At 39.1% G+C, this 19,985-nt stretch overlaps 1 protein-coding gene across 2 annotated transcripts in view; it reads right to left on the bottom strand.

Annotated features, from left to right (window-relative positions):
- The window catches only part of LOC105469866 (RecQ like helicase), a 30,014-nt gene extending 10,916 nt beyond the window's left edge, over positions 1–19,098 (bottom strand). Inside the window, exons 1-5 of one of the 2 annotated variants that reach the window (XM_071072081.1) lie at positions 19,077–19,098; positions 11,305–11,502; positions 9,991–10,170; positions 5,982–6,088; positions 2,855–3,053 (exon numbers count right to left, since the gene is read on the bottom strand). In XM_071072081.1, the coding sequence (XP_070928182.1) occupies positions 2,855–3,053; positions 5,982–6,088; positions 9,991–10,170; positions 11,305–11,502; positions 19,077–19,092 (700 nt within the window). In that variant the 5' untranslated portion in view covers positions 19,093–19,098. Of the gene's footprint in view, positions 1–2,854; positions 3,054–5,981; positions 6,089–9,990; positions 10,171–11,304; positions 11,503–14,717; positions 14,889–19,076 lie in introns of those variants that run through there. The other variant, XM_011721407.3, reaches the window with a different exon arrangement.
- Positions 19,099–19,985: the final 887 nt, after the last annotated feature.

Here is a 19,985-nt window from a genome sequence, read left to right as displayed (position 1 = left end):
ATACTCTGCTTTGGGATGCTGCACCAAGGACTCTGCACACGACGCATCAGCTTTGCCTGCTGGCCCTGCATGGAAGATTCTATGGCTGCTTCCTCCCTAACTGCTTCCTGTGGGCTTGCTTGTGTTCCTGTGACTGCCACCCCAGCAAGGCTTCTCATCCCTGCAGCAGCACTTCTTTCCTTAAGAGCAACTAAATACAGCTGGCAGTTTTTTCAGCCTTTGGAGAATCAGCTCTATCACAGATGTACCCCACCTCTGGCTCCACCAAGAGACTCCAGCACCAGGGAGCTCAGTTCCACGGGGGCCTCTCCTTTAAGTTTCTAAGCCTTATTTGTTTCAATCTTTTCTTCCTGTTCTCCCAGCCCTACAGGTGGTTGTTGCTTCTTCCAGCTTTTAACTCCATGATATCTTAGTTTTCTTTTTACTTTTTCAGTTATCTATGTAGCTACTTTTTACTTAGTTCACAATTCTTTATAAAAAATCCTCTGTGTTCAAATAACTGTCTCCTGACTGGAATCTAAATGATAAAGGTAACTGCTACAGTTTTGGCTTCAGCAAACAGGTGAGTGAGTGGATGACTTTCTAAGACAGAGAAGACTGAAGGGGAAAATTGCTTGGGAGTAGAGAGGAGAAAGGAGAAAGGAAAGGTGAAGAAAATAAAAAGTTTTTGGTTAGAACGTCGAGTGGAGTTATGGGGAAAATAGTGACTCCCAGTTGAGAAGAAAAAGAGCAGTTCTTTGGGGGGAATTTAGTTTCGTTCATGCTAATTTAGATACACATTTCTGATAAACAATTAGGAGTATAAATTTAAAGTTTAGAAGTTAGATAATTAGATATGGGAATAATGTTTTACACTTCGGCAGCAGATCCACAGAGACAACATAAGTCACGGTAATACTTAAGCAAGGGTGATAATCGTAAGTGATTGCACCACTTAAGTTGAAAATAGGGCAAGAGTCACAAATCGGGTAACTTCAGTGGCCACCAGGTAACAACCATGTGGCATTATCTGGTTAAGAAAGTGGGGTCCTTAATAGAAAGGACTATACATCCTGTTTAAGGCATTTAAATCCATTTAAAATATATAAATAAATAAAAACAATGCCCATAATAATTCTGTAGGTAGAGAATGCAGTCTTTGGGCTACAAGCTCACTATCCCTGGAGAAATGTAAGAAAGGGTAAAGACTGAGGTCAGAACCCTAGGGAACACTAATATTTAAAACGAAGACAAAGGAAGATGAGCGAAGGAGGTAATAATGGAAAGGAAGACACTGACCAGCATTACTGTACAGTAACCAAGGGAGTAGCATGTGGCAAGGTGAGAGGTGAATATATAAAATGTTACTGAAGTTAAGTGGGAAGAGGAATGAAGATGAGACCACGTGATGAAGCCACTGGGGGTGGGTCACCGATGACCTGTTTCAATAGGACGGTGATGGCAGAAGGATATGATTCAATTAGTTCAGAATGGGTTAAAGGTGACAAATGGAGATGGTAAGCTGAGAAGTCTGATGGTGACAGAAAGAACAAAAAGAGGACAGTCACATTAAAAGGTGCAAAAGATCAAAAGGGTGTTTTAGTTTCTGTTTTTAGGGAGGGGACAAAAGAGACTCAAGGTGAAGGAGTGAGGAACTTGGCAGTGCAAGATCTTAAGAAGGCAGGAAAGGATGAAACGGGAGTGGTCATGGTTACCCTTATAAAGCAGTGGTCTTTTCTGCCTTAACAAAAGAAAAAAAACAACAACAAAGATTACTAATGTTTGAAAGTAGAAAGAGGAGCTGTTCATACCTGATGGCATCTATTTCCTGTGAAGCAGAAAGCATCTGCTAAGTACAAGTTAGGGCCTGAATAGAAAGTTAATGATACGAGACATTTGTTGGAAGGAATGTATAAAGGAGTTGAAATAGGGACAAGTATAAGGACAGCTGAGGATAATGAAAAGCTGAACGGAGTTATGCAATTTTTTTTTTTTTTTTTTTTTGGATAATGTTTAGTAGCCAAGCAGCAGGAATAGGGAAAGCAGAAGTCTAGATGAATCCAGCGTCTCAGGCACAACACCTGAAGCAGACTGGCAGAATGGCCAGGCAGTCCAGGGCAAACATAACAGAAGTCGGGGCAACAGCACAGTGTCTGGACGGGAAAAAGAGTGATTGCTATGTAGGGACAGGAGCCTGGATAAATAAGCCGGGATTAAAAGAGGGATCCAGCAAATCCTAATGAGTGTGAAAAGCTTCAGAAGGAAAAGAGGTTGAAGCCAGGGAGTCGGATTTTTGAATTTAGGATTTTTTTGCATATAACAATTCTGAGTAACTTACTTTAGGCTATGACTGTAGGATTGGGTGGTGGGGTGAAGAAAAAGGTCACTAAAATATCTCATCAAAGTTTAATGCTGAGGAGTTGCAGGTGGGTGCTAAAAAGACCCCTAGAATGATGACTAAAGATGACAACTTTGAGACAGATGCAAATTCTTCAATAAATGTGAAGGAATACCTAGATGTCATAAATGCCAAAAAGATGTCTATTATTGGCTAGTAAACATATGTGTCCATATTTGTCCATAATTGACAAAGGCAATTAAACTACAGACTACAGAGGGGAATGAAACTAAAGATTCTGCTTCTCAGTCCTCCTCATAATGAGGCAAGATAAAATGAGTAATACAGGCTGATCATCCCAAACCCAAAAAAATCCAAAATTTAAAGCTCTTTTGGTTCCAAGCATTCTGGATAAGGGATATTCAACGTGTAACTACTTGAGGCTGATTTTAATAGAAGCAGAGATTTCCATCATGCCAAGCTGAGTAAGGACACAGTCTATGACATCAAAAAGCTTTCTAGATAAAACATACATACCAGGTCTGAAATCATGTCCCCACTGACTACAGCAGTGAACTTCATCCACAGCAATTCGAGTGAATCTCCTTGCTTCATAGGCTTTCTCTAGTCTTGACATAAACATTTTGCTTTTTGCAATTTTCTCTGGAGTCACATAAATCAGCTTTAACTCAGAGTTTTTATTTACCATTTCAGCATGAACCCATTTAACATGCTCCTAGTAAAAGAAAAAACAGACACAATGATAGTAAAACTAAGCTGGCAGACTGAAATACTAGGTGGTAAATGAAAACGTTCATTTCTCGAAAGCAATAATAGACTTCGGCTCTTCTAGGAGCAGACGTTTGGTTCATTAAAACTGAAACCATGTCCCAGTACTAAACATCATGGCAGCTGTGTAAACAGCATTCTAGTTATTTACTAACATCTACATTGTTGGTGATTTAAAAAAAACTCACTTGACAAAAAAGAACAAAAAAAAATGAACATGAACAGATAGTCCAATGAAGAGCATTTATTCTATAAAGGGATAATTCTAAATTGTTCATAATATATTCTAAAATGTGAGCTAGATGCAATTGTTATGGTTATAAAGGTGGGTTTTATTAATTTTAACATTATATTTATAATCCCTTTATGTATGTGAACAAAATTTATTATTTATTAACTTCTTAAATGATGCCATCAAATCTTTTAATCTCTTTATTTAAACATGAAGACCATGGGGTTTCAAAAAGTATTACTCATTAAATTAAGATAATAATAAATCTTAAAAGCTAACATTTATTAGCTTCTTAGTACTCTAATACAATTCTATATAATACTTAGCACATTAGATATCATTTTTTTCCTTCTAACCTAAAGAGGACCAAAAAAGTATAAAAACATGCCAGTGAATGGGATAGAAAGAGACAATCAAACTGCTTTCATCATCCCAGCAAAGCAGTTTGTTAATTCCTAGATATATTCTAGGATACAGATGTTCTTTTTTTCTCTCTCCAACTTTTCAAGCAGTGGGGATATATCATGAACTTGTAATTATCTTCAACTTTCTAAACTACTTTCTATTACTATTATGTTCTTTTCCAATTTTAAGAAAGTACATTATTAGAAAGCAGTTTTCTCCGTAGACTGATTTTGTTGAATGAAGGAGCAGTTATAATAGAATGACATGGAGTTTAAATAAAACAAAAACATATGGGTAAACTAAAGGAAGCAGGGCTTCTTGGAGGTATGGCTGACTCTAGGTCTGCGCAGGAAATGCATAAAATGAACATGGATTATCTTACTGCAAAAGAAAGCAAGGAGCAGAAGCAATGCGGTTAAGAGAAAAGATTCAGGAACCAACTTAAAGAGGCTCTCACTGCCCAAGGCCAGGACTATTTCAGCATTACATAGATACACATTTATATGATTCCAAAGGTGAATCACATTATATCTCAAAATTTGTAAGTTTATAGTGATACTTGGGGGAAAAAAATACCTTAAAAATCTTGTTGACCACCTTTGGAGAATGCTAGAAAACCAACTCTTTCTGAAAACTGGTAAAGAAAGGGAAAAAAAAATCTAGCATTTTCATCATGCAGAGTTAATGAGGAAGAAGTTCATTTTTGTAGAAAAAGTGTAGCTAATACGAAGAGTGACAGAATTAGGTATCACCATTTTGCACCTCCCTAATGAAATCATGGCTCTCACGGTGCCACTCAGTGGCTGCTAAAACATTAGATGAAAAGCTGATAACCAGAGATCAGGCAGACATCACCTGAACCCACTGATGCTTAGCATCACAAAAAGATAACCCGGTACTATGTACCACTTGAGTGATACCACAGTAAGTATACTCTTGCAAAAAACAAAAAAAAAAAAGTTAAAGAAAAAAGAAAAATTCCAAATACAATCAGGCTTTTAGATCTAACAGGATCCAGTTACCTATGTAACAAACCTGCACATCTTGCACATGTACCCCAGAACTGAAAAGAAAGAAAACGAGAGAGAGAGAGAGAGAGAGAAGAAAAGAAAAGAAAGAAAAGAAAAGAAAAGAAAAGAAAAGACCACAAGGATGCAATCAGGAAAATGTAGAAAGATACAGGACCATTAATGTGGTTTCTTCAACAAAGAATTTGCATGGGAAATACAAAAGAGATAAAGGGAACCTATGGGTATATCAACCAAACACAATACAATGTATGAATATTATCTGGGCTATATTTAGAAAAAGAAAACATAAAAATGAGACAGAGAAATCTGAATTTTTCATAATTCTAAAGAATTGATATTAAAGTTTTTAGATGTGATGATGGCATAGCACTTTTCTTTAAAGTTAGAGATACATACTGAAGAATTTACAATTACAATATGATGTCTGGAATTTGTTCTGAATAAATAAACTAAGGGGAAGGGGGTAGGGAAAACTGGAGGTATATAGATTAAAAAAAAGATTAGCCATATGTTAACTGTTGAAGAGGGAAATGGCTACATGGCAGTTTTTATGCTATTCTCTCTCCTTTTGAAGATTTCAATAATACGCTTTTTAAAAAAGAATAGCTGGGACATGCTTTATTCTACAGATGATGGTAAAAGAGTCCATCCCTAAATAGAAGAAATTCCATAGGTACAGGGTAACTTCTTAGTAATTCATATTTCACATTTAATTACACTGCATAATTAGAAATTCTCCCTTACTATTTTAGAATGGATAATACGAAATAGGTCAGCAAATGTTTTCTGTAAAGTACCAGACAAAAACATTAGGTTTTGTGGGCTATAAGGTCTCTATCACAACTACTCCACTCTGCCATTATACTGTAAAAGCAGCCACAGACAACATGTAAACAAATGAGCATGGTTGTGTTTCAATAAAACTTTATTTATGGATACTGAAACTTGAACTGCAAATAATTTTCACATTTCACAAAACACTCGTTTTAGTTTTTTTTAGCCATTTAAAAATATAAAAACTATTCTTAATTCATGGGACATACAAAAATAGACAGTGGGCCAGAACTGGTCAAGAGCAGTAGTTTGCAACTCCTGATATAAATAGTTAACAGTTTATAATTTTATAAGCAACTCAACTGCAGGTAAAGCTCCTATTTCAGTGAATAGTTTACATTTAAAAAAAAAAAAAAAAGCCACTGAAACATACCTTAGAACTTGAAGCATTTAACATGGTTGCTGAAATTCCTAATTGTTTTAAAACCATTAATTGGTCTTCCATAAGAGAGATCAATGGGCAAATGACGAGTGTAAAACCTAAAAGAGAAAAAAAAAAATCTACCTTAAACTTTACACCACCCTCAGAATCAGTTGCAAACCATTCACCTTTTTTTTTTTTTTTAGAGACAGAATCTCACTCTGTTGTCCAGGCTAGAGTACAGTGGTGCCATCTTGGCTCATTGCGACCTCCGCCTCCGGAGTTCAAGCAATTCTCCTGACTCAGCCTCCCAAGTAGCTAGGAGTACAGGCACCCACCGCCATGCCTGGCTAATTTCTTTTGTATTTTAGTAGAGATAGGGTTTCGCTGTGTTATCCAAGCTGGTCTCGAACTCCTGAGCTCAGGCAATCCACCCACCTTAGCCTCCCAAAGTACTAGGATTACAGGCACGAGCTACTGCGCCCAGCCCATTCACCTTATTAACTTGTGGGCACCGCCCATTAATTCAGATTAATTTCTAGTGTAGCTTTAGTAAAGCTTACTTACTTCTTACTCTCATTGATTAGATATGAATAAATGACCAAACAAGGTAACTATAAGCCAAATAAACAAACATACAACTAAACAGAACTCTATCCTTATAAAAATAAAGACAGACGTTAACATTTCAAATGTTTAATTTGCTATCATTTTAAATAATCACTACTGGTAATTTCAGTAAGGTAACATATATCAGTTCAAACACTAAACAGTTTCATCAGGGAAAAATTACTACAAAGCTTTCCCAAAAAAACAGTAGTGTGTATAATTAAACATGATAGTTGCATGAGCATTCTTTTACTTTTTATATGAGATTTTTGCTGAGTAGAAATCAGTGAACAGTTTACTGTCTGAATGAAGTTATAGTAATATGCCCCCTTCCTTATAACTGAAACTGTTTAAAGTACAAAAGCTATTCTACAGTTAAAATTATATGACTTTACGTTTCTGTAGTTTGTTTCTTATGACAACTTTTGGCAGAGTGCAGACATGTTTAAAAAACATAATCATATTAAGATCTTATTAGGGATTTTTCCCAATTATTCTCTCTGCTATTATTTTCACTTTTCCTGACTAGCACCTACTCATTACATTTAAACATGGTCAAGTCTCTCTCATCTTGGAAAACACCCACTATGGTCTGAATGTTGGTATCCCCAAGGAAGTGATTAAGTAATGAAGGCTCTGCTTTCATAAGTGGGATTAATGCCATTTTACAAGAAGTTGAAGTGAGTGCCCTTTCTTTGCCACTATGTGAGGGTGCAGCAAGAAGGTGCCATCTATGAGAAACACCCCCTCTCTAAACACCAAAATCTATTAGCATCTTGATCTTGGACTTCCCAGCCTCCAGAGCTGCAAGCGGTAAACTTCTATTGTTTGTTAATTAACTGATATAAAGCATTCTGTTATAGCAGCTGGAATAGACTAAGATAACACCTAATTTATGGCCCCCTCTCTTCTTCCCCTCATAGCCATTCTTTTCCAAAGAGCATCCCACACTCACCAGTTCCACTTCCTCAACTCCTACTCACTTCAAACCATTGTTATTTGGTCTCCACCCAGCCATTTCAATAAAATTGCTGCAGCTAAGGTCCTCTGTCATTAAACTCATTGAAACTTAATCCTTATCGTATTTGACATTTTGCTAACAGACATCACTATTAACCACTCCCTCATTCAAACACACCCTTCCCTAGGCTTCTAATAACACCATACAATCCTGGTTATCCTATATGTTGCTACTCATTCTCAGCCTTGTCTGAAAGCCCTCTTTCTGTTTATCCCTAAACTCTTGGTGTTCTGGTTTCTGTTCTAGGCTTTCTTCTCTTCTTATGCTGCTCTGTAATTCATTCCAATGGCTTCAGTGCCATCTCCACACTAACAATCTCCAACTCAGACCTCCAACACCAGGCTTTAGACACAAACATCCTCCTACTCAGGACAATTCCATCTGGATGTCTTAAAGGCATCGTAAATTCAGCATGTCCCAAATAAATTCATCATCTTCCTTCTCTCCATTCCCAAGAGTTCTTTCTCCAGTGTACCCCATTTCAGTGAAGAACCTCCCCATTGTCCAAGCCTAAAATTTGAGCATCATTCTTGACTATTCTTTCTTTTTTTTTTTTTTTTTTTTTTCTTTTTTTTTTTTTGAGACGAGTCTCGCTGTGTCGCCCAGGCTGGAGTGCAGTGGCCGGATCTCAGCTCACTGCAAGCTCTGCCTCCCGGGTTTTTACGCCATTCTCCTGCCTCAGCCTCCCGAGTAGCCGGGACTACAGGCGCCCGCCACCTCGCCCGGCTAGTTTTTTGTATTTTTTAGTAGAGACGGGGTTTCACCGTGTTAGCCAGGATGGTCTCGAACTCCTGACCTCGTGATCCGCCCGTCTCGGCCTCCCAAAGTGCTGGGATTACAGGCTTGAGCCACCGCGCCCGGCCAACATTCTTGACTATTCTTTCTCCTTTCCCCACAGGCAATAAATACCAAGTCCCACTGACTCTATCTTCCAGATGTATCTGGAATTCATCTAACTGCTAGAATTATCCTTCTAAACCATGAAATAATGAGTCTCTTACCTGTGTAAAACCCTTCAATGGCTTCCTGCTAAAATAAGGAAAAGTTTTTAAAAATAAGACTCTACATGTCTTACCACTGACTGCCACATAGGAATTCCTCTAGGTTACTGAATACATCATAATGTGAATGTTCTCTCTTGCTTTTAGATCTCACACATGTTGCTTTTCTTCCTTCCCTGTCCCTTCTGCCTACTCACCCTTTAACTTTTAGCTTAAACACCACTCCCTCAGAACAATTTTCCCTGACAGCCCCTAGACTAGATCTTTGTACAGTCTTAATTACCTATTAAAACCTGTATCCCCAAATTCTTATTGCAATTGCTGGCAATTACCCATATTCTCTAAACCAGTGATCACAAAGTAAGGGCTGGTTGCCTGTTTTTGTAAGTTATTTTAATGGAACACAGCTACACCCATGTGTTTACACGTTACAAATGTGGCTGCTTTTGTGCTAGAAAAGCACAAAACCTGTGGCAGGGTTGAAGAGTTGTCAAGGAGACCATATGGACCACAAGCCTATATTATTTACTATCTACTCTTTCAAGAAAAAGCTTGGTGACCCCTTGCTACTCCCCAATTAATAATATCAGTAGCACCAGCGAACTTGTTAGAAATGCAGGATCTTTGGTCTCACATAAAATCAGAATCTGCACATAATCAAATCCTCAGGCGATTCTTATGTACACTAACGTCTGAGAAAGTGCTACTCTACACTATGAGTTCTGTGAAAACTAAGACCACGCCCATTTTGCTCACTACTGTACCTCCCAGCGCCTAGCACCGTGGCAGACACTCAATGAAGATCTGGGACTAGAATTCAGGTCTACTGATTCTTCTTCTAGAGTTGCTTCTCCTACAACATTTTTGGGGTTTTTTGCCCCTTTTATTTTCTGTTCTAGTGTTCTACAGCGCTGTAGGGTGAATATGATTAACAACAATTTAGTATAGGGTTTTGAAAAGCTTAGAAGAGAGGATTTTGAATGTTCAGTACAATATGCTTTTAAATTTATGTTTCAGGAACCAGATAAAAGGATTAATCTCAGAAGTTTTAAAAATTCCCCCTTTAGGGAGAGAGGAGGGCAAGGGTTGAAAAACTACCTATCGGGTACTGTGTTGACTACTTGGACGACGGATCATTAGAAGTCCAAAGCTCAGCATCACACAATATACTCATGTAACAAACCTGCACATATACCCCGAACCTAAAATAAAAAATAAGTAAATTCCCCCTTTGAGTGAAACTTTAAATTTCTATTAATATAGAGGAAATCAAACAAAAATGCACTTGATTTTTACATATGTATGATTAGAAATTATTTTTTTAAAGAATTAAAAATGTATGATGACAAAGCACTTCTTCAACTCTAAATTAATTTTTATTAGTACACACCATCTGAACATAATGCTGGTAACTGGTAACATAAGCTCTTTCCACCTCCTGTAGGCATAACAAGAAATACCTCCTTTCCAGCCATTGTTACGTTAATAGTTTCAAGCTGAAGTGGTCTGAACTTCTGCAGCTTAAAGACATTTTGCAGAACATCTTTAACTTTACCAGACCATGGAAAATCTAGAAAAAGAAAGATAAGAATCAGACAAACATATAAGACTATTATAGAAGTTTGATAAGAATGAGACAAACATATATAAGACCTCTAATACTTATAGACCATTAAACTTTTATGATAATAATTTTGAGATTAACTCACTAGCTAAGCAAAAACAAATTAAATGATGTGTTATAAGACATAGTAGGGGTCGTGGCTCATGCCTATGCTCTCAACAGTTTTGGGAGGCCAAGGCAGGAGGATTACTTGAGCTCAGGAGTTCGAGACCAGTCTGAGCTCAAGCGATAGCAAGACTCTGTCCCTATAAAAAATTTTTAAAAGTAGCCAGGTGTGGTGCTGTGCACCTGTAGTCCCAGTTACTAGGGAGGCTGAGGAGGGAGGATTGCTTGAGGCTGGGACTTTGAGGCTGCAGTGAGTTGTGGTTGTGCCACTGTACTCCAGCCTGGGGAACAAAGCCAGACCTTATCTCAAAAAAAAAAAAAAAAAAGTAACGAATGTAAAAATTTGCCAGTTGAGAATTAACCCACACAAGAGAGGAAGGTGTTTGATCAGGTATTTGAAAAATAGTCTCAGTGTTGATCAGAGAATTTACAGCATCATCAAATACTCAAATATCAGGAACAAAGTGAACAATTATCTGGAATTTTTGGTGAAAATATCTTGTTTAGACGTGAATCACTGAAAAGCAACATCCACAAAAACCACAATTCCTTCTAGAGTTATTCTATTATAATTATCCTATTATAGTATTCTATTTATAATCGATAAACATGATGTTGGATAAGATCTTGGATCATGAAAGGTTTGTTCACTAGGGCAGGAAAATGATCTAAACTTTGGCAAGGAGTTTGAATTTTTTTTTTCTTGTTTGTTAATGTAGGTAAAGTAAGTATCTCATTTTCTAAGCATGATCAATGTTGCTAGAATAATAATTGGGAAAAAATGTCTCATAATAAAAGCTTAATTTAAAGACTATAGAACACAGGGAAAGAATGATCCACCTGCAAGTTTCCCATTCCACTGGAGAAATGGCCACTTTCACCTCTAAGCCTACTGGAAAGCACTAACCCAGCAAGAATTCATTCTAGCTTTTTAAAAAATGAGAAGAAACAAAACTAGCAAAAAGAAACGTTAACCTTCTTTATTCCAAGCGGCAGGTGAAGAATCATGTTCGTTGCTTGCCCCGGCATCAGAATCCTCCAAACACTGCTTTATTTTCTTGGTTAGGACTTTTTTTTTCTGAATAAGCTCTTGTTGCCTTTCCGTTAGTTCTTGAATTTGAATTTCTACTGCATGTAGCTCGCTGGTTATAGAATCCAGTTCCTCAGTCAGAGCTATGGGAGACAGCGGGGATACAATGATTAGACAGAGTAAATTACAACTTTAGGTTTCCAGATTGATTGTTGGGTGTTCCCCGCCATATCAATTACAGATGAACTTGAAGTAGCATAGCAAAATGGTTAAGAGCATGTTTTTGAGTCATACAGACCTGAGTTAAATCTCAGGTCCTCCTTTTACCTGCTGAGTGACCTCAGGCAAGATGCCTACCTGTATCCCCATTTCCCTTCCTGTAAAATGAGGATAATATCTAACTTTCATCGTATTTTTATAAAGAGCTAGTGAGATAATATATTAAGAGTTCTAGACACAGTACCTGGTACACAGTCAAATATTTAATACATGATAATTTTTTTATTATGTAGGAGAGAAGTGGTCTAACAATCTCCTAAATCATTTAAGTAAAACAGACTTTGAAGCAAAAGGAAGCTAATGCCCTAATTACTTTTCTAGTACTTTATTGAAGGCATTCCTTCAATTGGCTCATTTGATGGTTGATAAGGAGTTGGTAATTATAAACAAGAGGATGTAGTAAGAGAAATCAAGTGTAGTATTCGAATTGGCATTTTATCTCCTTTGTAACTAATTTATAAAGAAACCTCAGTGTATGATTCTAATCAATCTAAGTATTAAAGTCAAAAAGTGAGATGTTTTTTGATACCACATCAATGGAAGCTAGAAAAATCTTAAGACGTTCTTGGTGCGTTCTCATATACCTGCCTGCATTAATCAGTATACAGGTTTAATGTGTCCCTTCATGAGATAAAATTTATGGTTGTGACTTAAAATAGGATGTTGGGGTGCCTTTTCATTGTACCAATTGCACAATGAAATTGGTACATTTCATTGTATCAACTTCATCAATGTTGTACATTGATGTACATGTTATACATCATCCCTTGTATCAACCCTTCCCTACATGACTTTGGGTTAAGTTTGGCCACAGGTGAACTCTGCATGAGATTTAGAAGGCAGAAATAAAGCAGCAGCCAGTTTTACATTGGGATGGTTGGCCTAAGGCCAGGTGCTTCTGCAACTCACTCATGATATTAGCAATCTGCTACCTCACTTTGTTGATGTGGGGCAGAAGCCAGCTCCCCCAGCTCCTGCTAAATCTTCTCGGTGGAGCAACTTGGCCCACAGCTTCTTTGGCTTCTTGGTCATGTTGCTGAGCAACCCTCTGTGACAAGAACACTAGCTTTTCAGCAGGACACCAGCATCCTAACTTTGTCCTCATGAGTTTCAACTTATCCTTGCAGCTTCCAGCTCATCCATACCCTCCCACACTTCACACCCATCTTCCTTTCTCACTGCTGGTACTGCTGACTTCAGGACCAGAAGCTGACTCAGGGATAGCCGCTTAACCAGCTCCCATGATCACATAAGGTTTAATCCCCATAATAAAACTTACAGCACTCATAATGGTTCAGCATACCTGATTGAACCCTAACCAATACAGAATTTTGATCCACAAGAACAGAAACTTAATAGGTTCTCTGAATTGCTTCTGGGCCACATAGAATTGGTTTTCTGATCTGATTAGATTTCAAGGCATTAATAACCCTGTTTCCACTGATAAAGGGAACATAACTGTTTTATGTCACCATGCAGTGAAAAAAGTTATTTAAGTCATCATCCATAGACACCAGTAGATAAATTCTAGAGAAGGCAAGGCTGTGGGTGACAAAGTGTTTGCTGTTACAGACGTTTTGGTGAGAATAATGGGGTTGACTGGTTGCTTCTAAGTGTGCAAAGAACTCAGGGGAAAAATGTAGGATCTGCATTAAGGGACCTCAAAGTTTCTATGACTGTCCTTAAAAAACCTTATCCACTATAGGTACAGGGCCAATATTTTGGAAAAAGAGCTGTAAGTCTACATCCTGCAGATGGCTGAATTTCAGTACAAACTGAATTATCAACCTTGCAGGGACTCTTACTATAAAGTCAGCACACTGACTGGGAAGAAGGCTCTGAAATTTGGAGGGGAACATAAGGGCAGACTCCAATGAAGCAGGTTACCTTAAACCACTAAATTATGCCAAGTCTCTTCTAACCTGCCTTCCCTTTCTGAAACAATGTCCTCCTAACTGAAGTCCCCACAATGGTCCTCGTTGCCTTGTATGGGACTGCTAATCCTCCTAAGAATCAGCCTCTACCATCTTTCAGTGCTTTAAGATCCAGGAAGTCCTAGAGGATAAAACACAAAGATGTAACCTGTCGAAAGACATGATACGCACCAAGAGAGCTGCATGTGCCAAAACATATCAACAGAAACTGTGTTCATCCATTTCGCATTGATATAAAGGCATATCCGAGGCTGGGAAATTTATAAAAGAAAATAAGTTTATTTTCCTTATGGTTCTGTAGGCTATACAAGGAGCATACTGCTGGCATCTGCTTCTTGTGAGGACCTCAGGAAGCTTCCAATCATGACAGAAGACAAAGGGGGGCAGGTATGTCACACAGTGGGAGATGGAGCAAGAGAGAGAGGAGGCAGTGCTAGCCTCCTTTAAACAACCAGCTCTCGCGTGAACTAACAGAGCAAGAACTCACTCATTACCATGGGGAGGGCACCAAGCCATTCATGAGGGATCCTGCTCCATGACCCAAATACCTCCCACTAGGCCCACCTCCAACACTGGAGGTCACATTTCAACATGAGATTAGGAGGAGACACATATCCAAATTACATCAGAAACCTAGAGAATGTATATGGGAATAGATCATAAAGTACTGAAACAGGGTTTATGGAATACAATGTTGAATTAAGCTAAGCTTATTGATATGGGCTCACTAAGAAATTCTGGACTTAATGTTCTACATAGTGGCCAGGAGTGGCTGTAGTAATTTGCTTGGCTCATTGCCTGAAACCTGGCCTCAAAGATGAATGTCAGAAAACTGGGATGGAATAAAATAGGTGTAGCGTCCAGTGAGGCTGGACTTCTGGAATTTCCTGGGTATGCTCTAAAGGACGGTATCCAGAGGCTTAGAGAGAGAGCAGTGCCCGAGTGGATGATCAAATGGATTGATCATCCACTCCCTTGCTGTCCCCCAGGAGAATCCAGAGTCTCCTTTCACCAAGACGGTGAAAAATACAGTCATGAGGGGAGCCCTAGCATCAGCGGAGCTCTTCAGGGATGCTGGGGCTCCCCTGGCTGTTCTCTGTAAGCTAGGAATGACAGTGGGAAATGGCATCTTCCAAGTAGACTACCTGATTCAACGACAATGATGGATTCCAAGGTATGGGGGCTGAACAGCGGCAATTGAATTTATGACCAAAAATAAAGTGGATGTGGTTGCCATGAAGGGCAACAGAGCTGAGGCAGCAATCAGAATAGTCTGACCCACACGATCTTGGATTGGCTAGTTGACTGCGATGTCCCTGAAATGGAAATAGATTACTTGATTTGTATACGCAAAATAAAAAGCTCTGATTCTGGTAAACAGACCCAGAAACACCACAACACAGCGACCATCCTTCGACCAATTTCCAGAATTGAACCAACTTATAGAACCAGAGTCCCTTGAATAAGGCAGAGGTTGGAGCCCCTTGGGGAAGGACTCTACCACACAACTAAAAATATATGTAATGAATCTTCCTACTAGTCTTCACTAGAGACGTTTATGAGGGTAACTGTGCATTAGAAAAAGAGAAATCACTTCTCAGAAACTACTGGACATTAGCTGTGAACTGATGCTAATTCTTAGAAAACCAAAATGCCATGGTGATCCACCAGTCAGAGTAAAAACTCGACTTAAGTGAGGTAATCAATGCAGTTTTGGTTGCCAGAGATTTAAAAGGTAGAAATAAAGCAATAGCCATATTTTCATATTTTCTGTATTTAAGAAAGTCAGTGTAAGGGCAGGCTGGTGATCTCATTGGCATGGGGGAGGAGCAGGCTCAAGTCCAGTGGCTGCTAGTGATATACAGCAGACCTTCTAATCTGCTATGTGATTATTTCCTCTGTTCCAGAATGTATACCGAGAACAGATATATTCAGCAAGTGGCAGAATCCACACATTGGTCTCTTGGCCCATAATTAAGGATTATCATGATAGGAAAGGTCAAGTGGAAGCCAGCAAAACTGCCTTTACCAACCAATACAGCAAACCAAAAATATTACTGCCTACATCAAGGGCTTGAAAGATGTAAGGATAATGACGACTTCCACACTGCATTCAGCTCACCTATGTGGTGTATGCAGAAGCCAATGGATTCTGGAGATTGAGAGTGAATTATGGCAAAATTAATAAGGCTGCAGCTCCAACAGCAGCCACTGTTCCAGCTGTAATTTCATTAATGAGACTGAACACATACCCTGGCATCTGGCTTCAGCTATTGATCTGTTGAATGCTTTATTCTCCATACCCATGTACCTGTTATTATAGCAGAGGGAAACAGTATAGCACAGTAAAAGCAGTTTGCTGAGCCAGCAATGTATCTTTACTCTCCCACCTCAGAGCTGTATCTACTCTCTAGCCCTAATCTAGTCTGCAGGGATCCTGCTTGCCTTTTCATTCCACTAGACATTACACTCGCTCTCTGCATTGATGATATCACGCTTGCCTGACCTGCTGAGCAAGAAGCAGCAGTAGCAGCTACTACAAAACAAATTGCTAAGAGAGACTCTTGCCAGATGATATAAGATAAATCCCATAAAAATTCAGAAGCCTGAATTTTTCTCACCTTGGTGAGAGTCAAAGCGTATGGGGCATGTTGAGCGATCCGATCTCTTCTAAAGTGAAGGATAAGTTTCGACATCTGGCCCCTCCTATTACTAAGAGAGCAGCACAGAGCCTAATGGACTACTTGGATTTGGGAGGCAACACACACCTAATTTACCAAGTAACCCCAAAACTTGCCTGTTTTGAGTAGGACCTCGAACAAGAGGTAATGCCATGATACAATCTTCTCTTACCATTGAGCCATATGACCCAACAGATTTGATGGTGCTGTAAGTCTGTGATGAATGGGGATGTTATATGACACCTTTGGCCTATAGATGAGTCACAACAAAGATGATTAGGATTTTGGAGCAAAGCTTAGAGAACTCTTACCCTTTTGGAAACAATTTCTGGGTTGCTCCTGGGTCTTACAAGAGACTAAGTGACTATGTGACCCGTGCTGCCTATCATCAACCAGGTGTCATCTGACCGATCAATTCATAAGGCAGACCTCCATCATCACAATGGAGCTGGTATATGCCAAAGGGAGCAGGTTCTAAGTGAAGGCATGAACAAGAAGTCCGAATGCTCACGCACCATGCTCCCCTTTGCCTCCTCCTCCTCAACCTGCACCTATGACCTCATGGTGGGATCCTCTGTAACTAAGGAAGAAACAAAATGCAGGCCTAATTTATAAAAGATTCTGCATGATATATTGTCACCACCTGAAAGTGAACAACTAAAGCACTCTAGCGTCTTTCCAGAGCAGCCCTGAAAAATATTGGAGATGGGAAATCCTCCCTGTCAGCAGTAAGCAGTGCACATAGTTACTCACTTTGCCAGAGGAATACATCCACAGTACCATAGGCAATGGTTAATGATTAGCAGGATGGTTAGCAACCTGGAAGGTAGCAAATAGGAAAACTGGTGGCAATGAGGTCTGAGAAAGAGATGTATGTATAGACCTCTCTGAACGGTCAGTGTGAAGGTATTTGAGTCCCATGTTAATGCTCACTGAAAACCACCTCCACAAAGGATAAGCATAATTAATCAGGTAGACCAGATGACCTGGACATGGACCACACCTGTCCTTGCACAACCAAATCAAGAACAAAGTGCCTTCTGCAACATGGACTGTCACTCACGAAGACCCATCTGGCTACATCCACAGCTCAGTGCCCAACCTGCAAACAGCCCATACCAACCTTGAGTTCCAATGGAGGCGCCATTCTCTGTGGGGACAGTCAGATGCTTGATGGCAAAGTGACTGCATTGGAACCGTCTATAATGAAAGGCAGCACTTTGTTCTCACTGATACAGATGCTTACTCTGAATATGAGTTTACCATCCCTGCCTGCAGTGCTCTATCATGTCCACCATCTATGAATTCAGGGAATTCCTACTGACTGTCATCGTATTCCCCACCAAATTACTTCTGACCAAAGAACTCATTTATAGCAAACGAAGCACAACGGAAGGCTCATGTTTAAGAAATTAACTGGTCTAACTATGTTCCCCAACACCCTGAAGCAGCTGGCCTGAGGAAATAATGGAGTGGCATTTTGCAGACTCAATTATGCTGCCGGCTGGTTATCAGCACTTTAAAGGCTGGACTAGTAGCCTCCAGGATATGGCATGCTATACATGAGTGAATAGTGCTGCTTCTCCCATTGCCACAATTCACGGGAATCAGGGGTGGAAATGGGAGTGGAGCCTCTATTACCCTTAGTGATCCACTAGTGAAATTTTTGCTTCCCATCCTTGAAACATAGGACTCTTGCTGGCCTAGAGGTCTTAGTTACCAAGAGAGAAATGCTTGTACCAGGGGAAAAAACAGTAGTTCCATTAAACTGGAAGTTGACTGCTACTTGGCCACTTTGGGTTCCTCATGCCAACAAATGAACAGGCAAAGAAGGGGATTACTGTACTGGCTGGGGTAAGTGATCCTGACTACTAAGAGTAAATCAGACAGCTGCCACACTATAGGGATAAGGAGGAGTATGTCTGGAAAGCAGAAGATCCTCTAAGGCACCTCTCAGTATTCCCTTATCTTGTGATTAAAATTAATTGAAAACTATAATAACCAAATACAGGAAACTACTAAGGCAAGTAGTCCCCACCAAGCAAAGACCCGTTACCAACTGAGAACCAAGGAATATGGAATGGGGAGTTGAAGAAGGCAGTTGTAAAGTACAAGCTATGACCACAGGACCAATTGAAAAACAAGAACTCTAATAGCTGTAAGCCATTCTTCCTTTTTAACATTTGTATATAAACCAAGTTGGGGTTTTTCCATTTATTTGGTCCTTCTCCGATACATTACAGTATTACTAAGGAGGACATGATTCAGCAAGAAGAGAAATAAGCATCACCCAAAGACGAATAAATATAATTTGTACCTGCTCTTTTGGTGAAGGAGTCAGTGTATACTCAGCTATAACAGAAATAGGCAAAAGAATGATTCTGCTATTGCCTTTATTTGGATACAAATAAGGTGAAAATTAGACACAAAAGGACAAATGTTGTATGATTCCATTTATATGAGGTATCTAAAACAGTCAAGAAACAGAAAGTAGAATAGTGGCTATCAGGGATTAGGAGAAGAGAAGTAATGGAACGTTATGAATTAATGAGTATAGAATTTTAGTTTGCATAGATGAAAATGCTCTGGAGATGGATAGTGTTGATGGTTGCCCAACAATCTAAATGCATTTAATGCCAATGAATTATTCACTTAATAATAGTTAACATGGCAAAGTTTGTAATGTCTATTTTCCCTAAATAAAAAAGCTGAAAAAAATCATTTCTATAATCAGAATTTTTAAAACAAACATTTTTTTTTTCAAATACCATACAAATAGAAATAGAACAGAAGAAACAAGAAAATGTAATCATTGCTACTAACCTGAAACGGACGCCATTCTTTTTTTTTTTTTTTTTTTTTTTTTTTTTTTTTTTTTTTTTTTTTGAGACAGAGTCTCGCTCTGCCGCCCAGGCTGGAGTGCAGTGGCGTGATCTTGGCTCACTGCAAGCTCCGCCTCCCGGGTTCACGCCATTCTCCTGCCTCAGCCTCCCGAGTAGCTGGGACTACAGGCGCCCGCCACTTCGCCCGGCTAATTTTTTTGTATTTTTAGTAGAGACGGGGTTTCATTGTGTTAGCCAGGATGGTCTCGATCTCCTGACCTCGTGATCCGCCCGTCTCGGCCTCCCAAAGTGCTGGGATTACAGGCTTGAGCCACCGCGCCCGGCCGGACGCCATTCTTTTTCTTTCCAAATTTGTTTCTAAAATAATCCAAATTTCTTTCTAAAAATAAAAGCACAACAGTGACAACAAGTTTTTAAAAATAGTACTATTAATGATGTTCACTCAACAGTAATCTGTCATTCCTAAGCATGGAAAATGTTAGAAAGTAAATTATATACTGCAGTGACCTTTCAAATAAGAACCACATGGTTCTTTCAACACTAATTTTTTAAGGAAAACTCTCTATATTTCAGCTTAATAACTCACAACACTCAGAACAACTAATTCCCTAGATTTAAGAGAAGTGTCCAAAGTCACATAAACGCATACATGACAAATACAGTAGCAATAACACTTAGCAAACATCCACCAGATACAAAGTGATGTAACAAAAAACAGCAAATATTCAACAGTTCTAGCACCCATGGCTATGTGACTAAATTACTATGTTACACAAAGTTACACATGCTGTTCCTCTAAGCCTCTTTCCCTACTTGTAAAACTGGGAGGACTGCAATCTTATAAATTGGATAGATTCAAGTGTACCAGATTAAGCAAAATACATCAACA

The sequence above is a fragment of the Macaca nemestrina genome, chromosome 10 (assembly GCF_043159975.1).
Source record: "Macaca nemestrina isolate mMacNem1 chromosome 10, mMacNem.hap1, whole genome shotgun sequence".
Lineage (NCBI taxonomy): Eukaryota > Metazoa > Chordata > Mammalia > Primates > Cercopithecidae > Macaca > Macaca nemestrina.
This window is presented reverse-complemented; position numbering and strand designations above follow the sequence as displayed.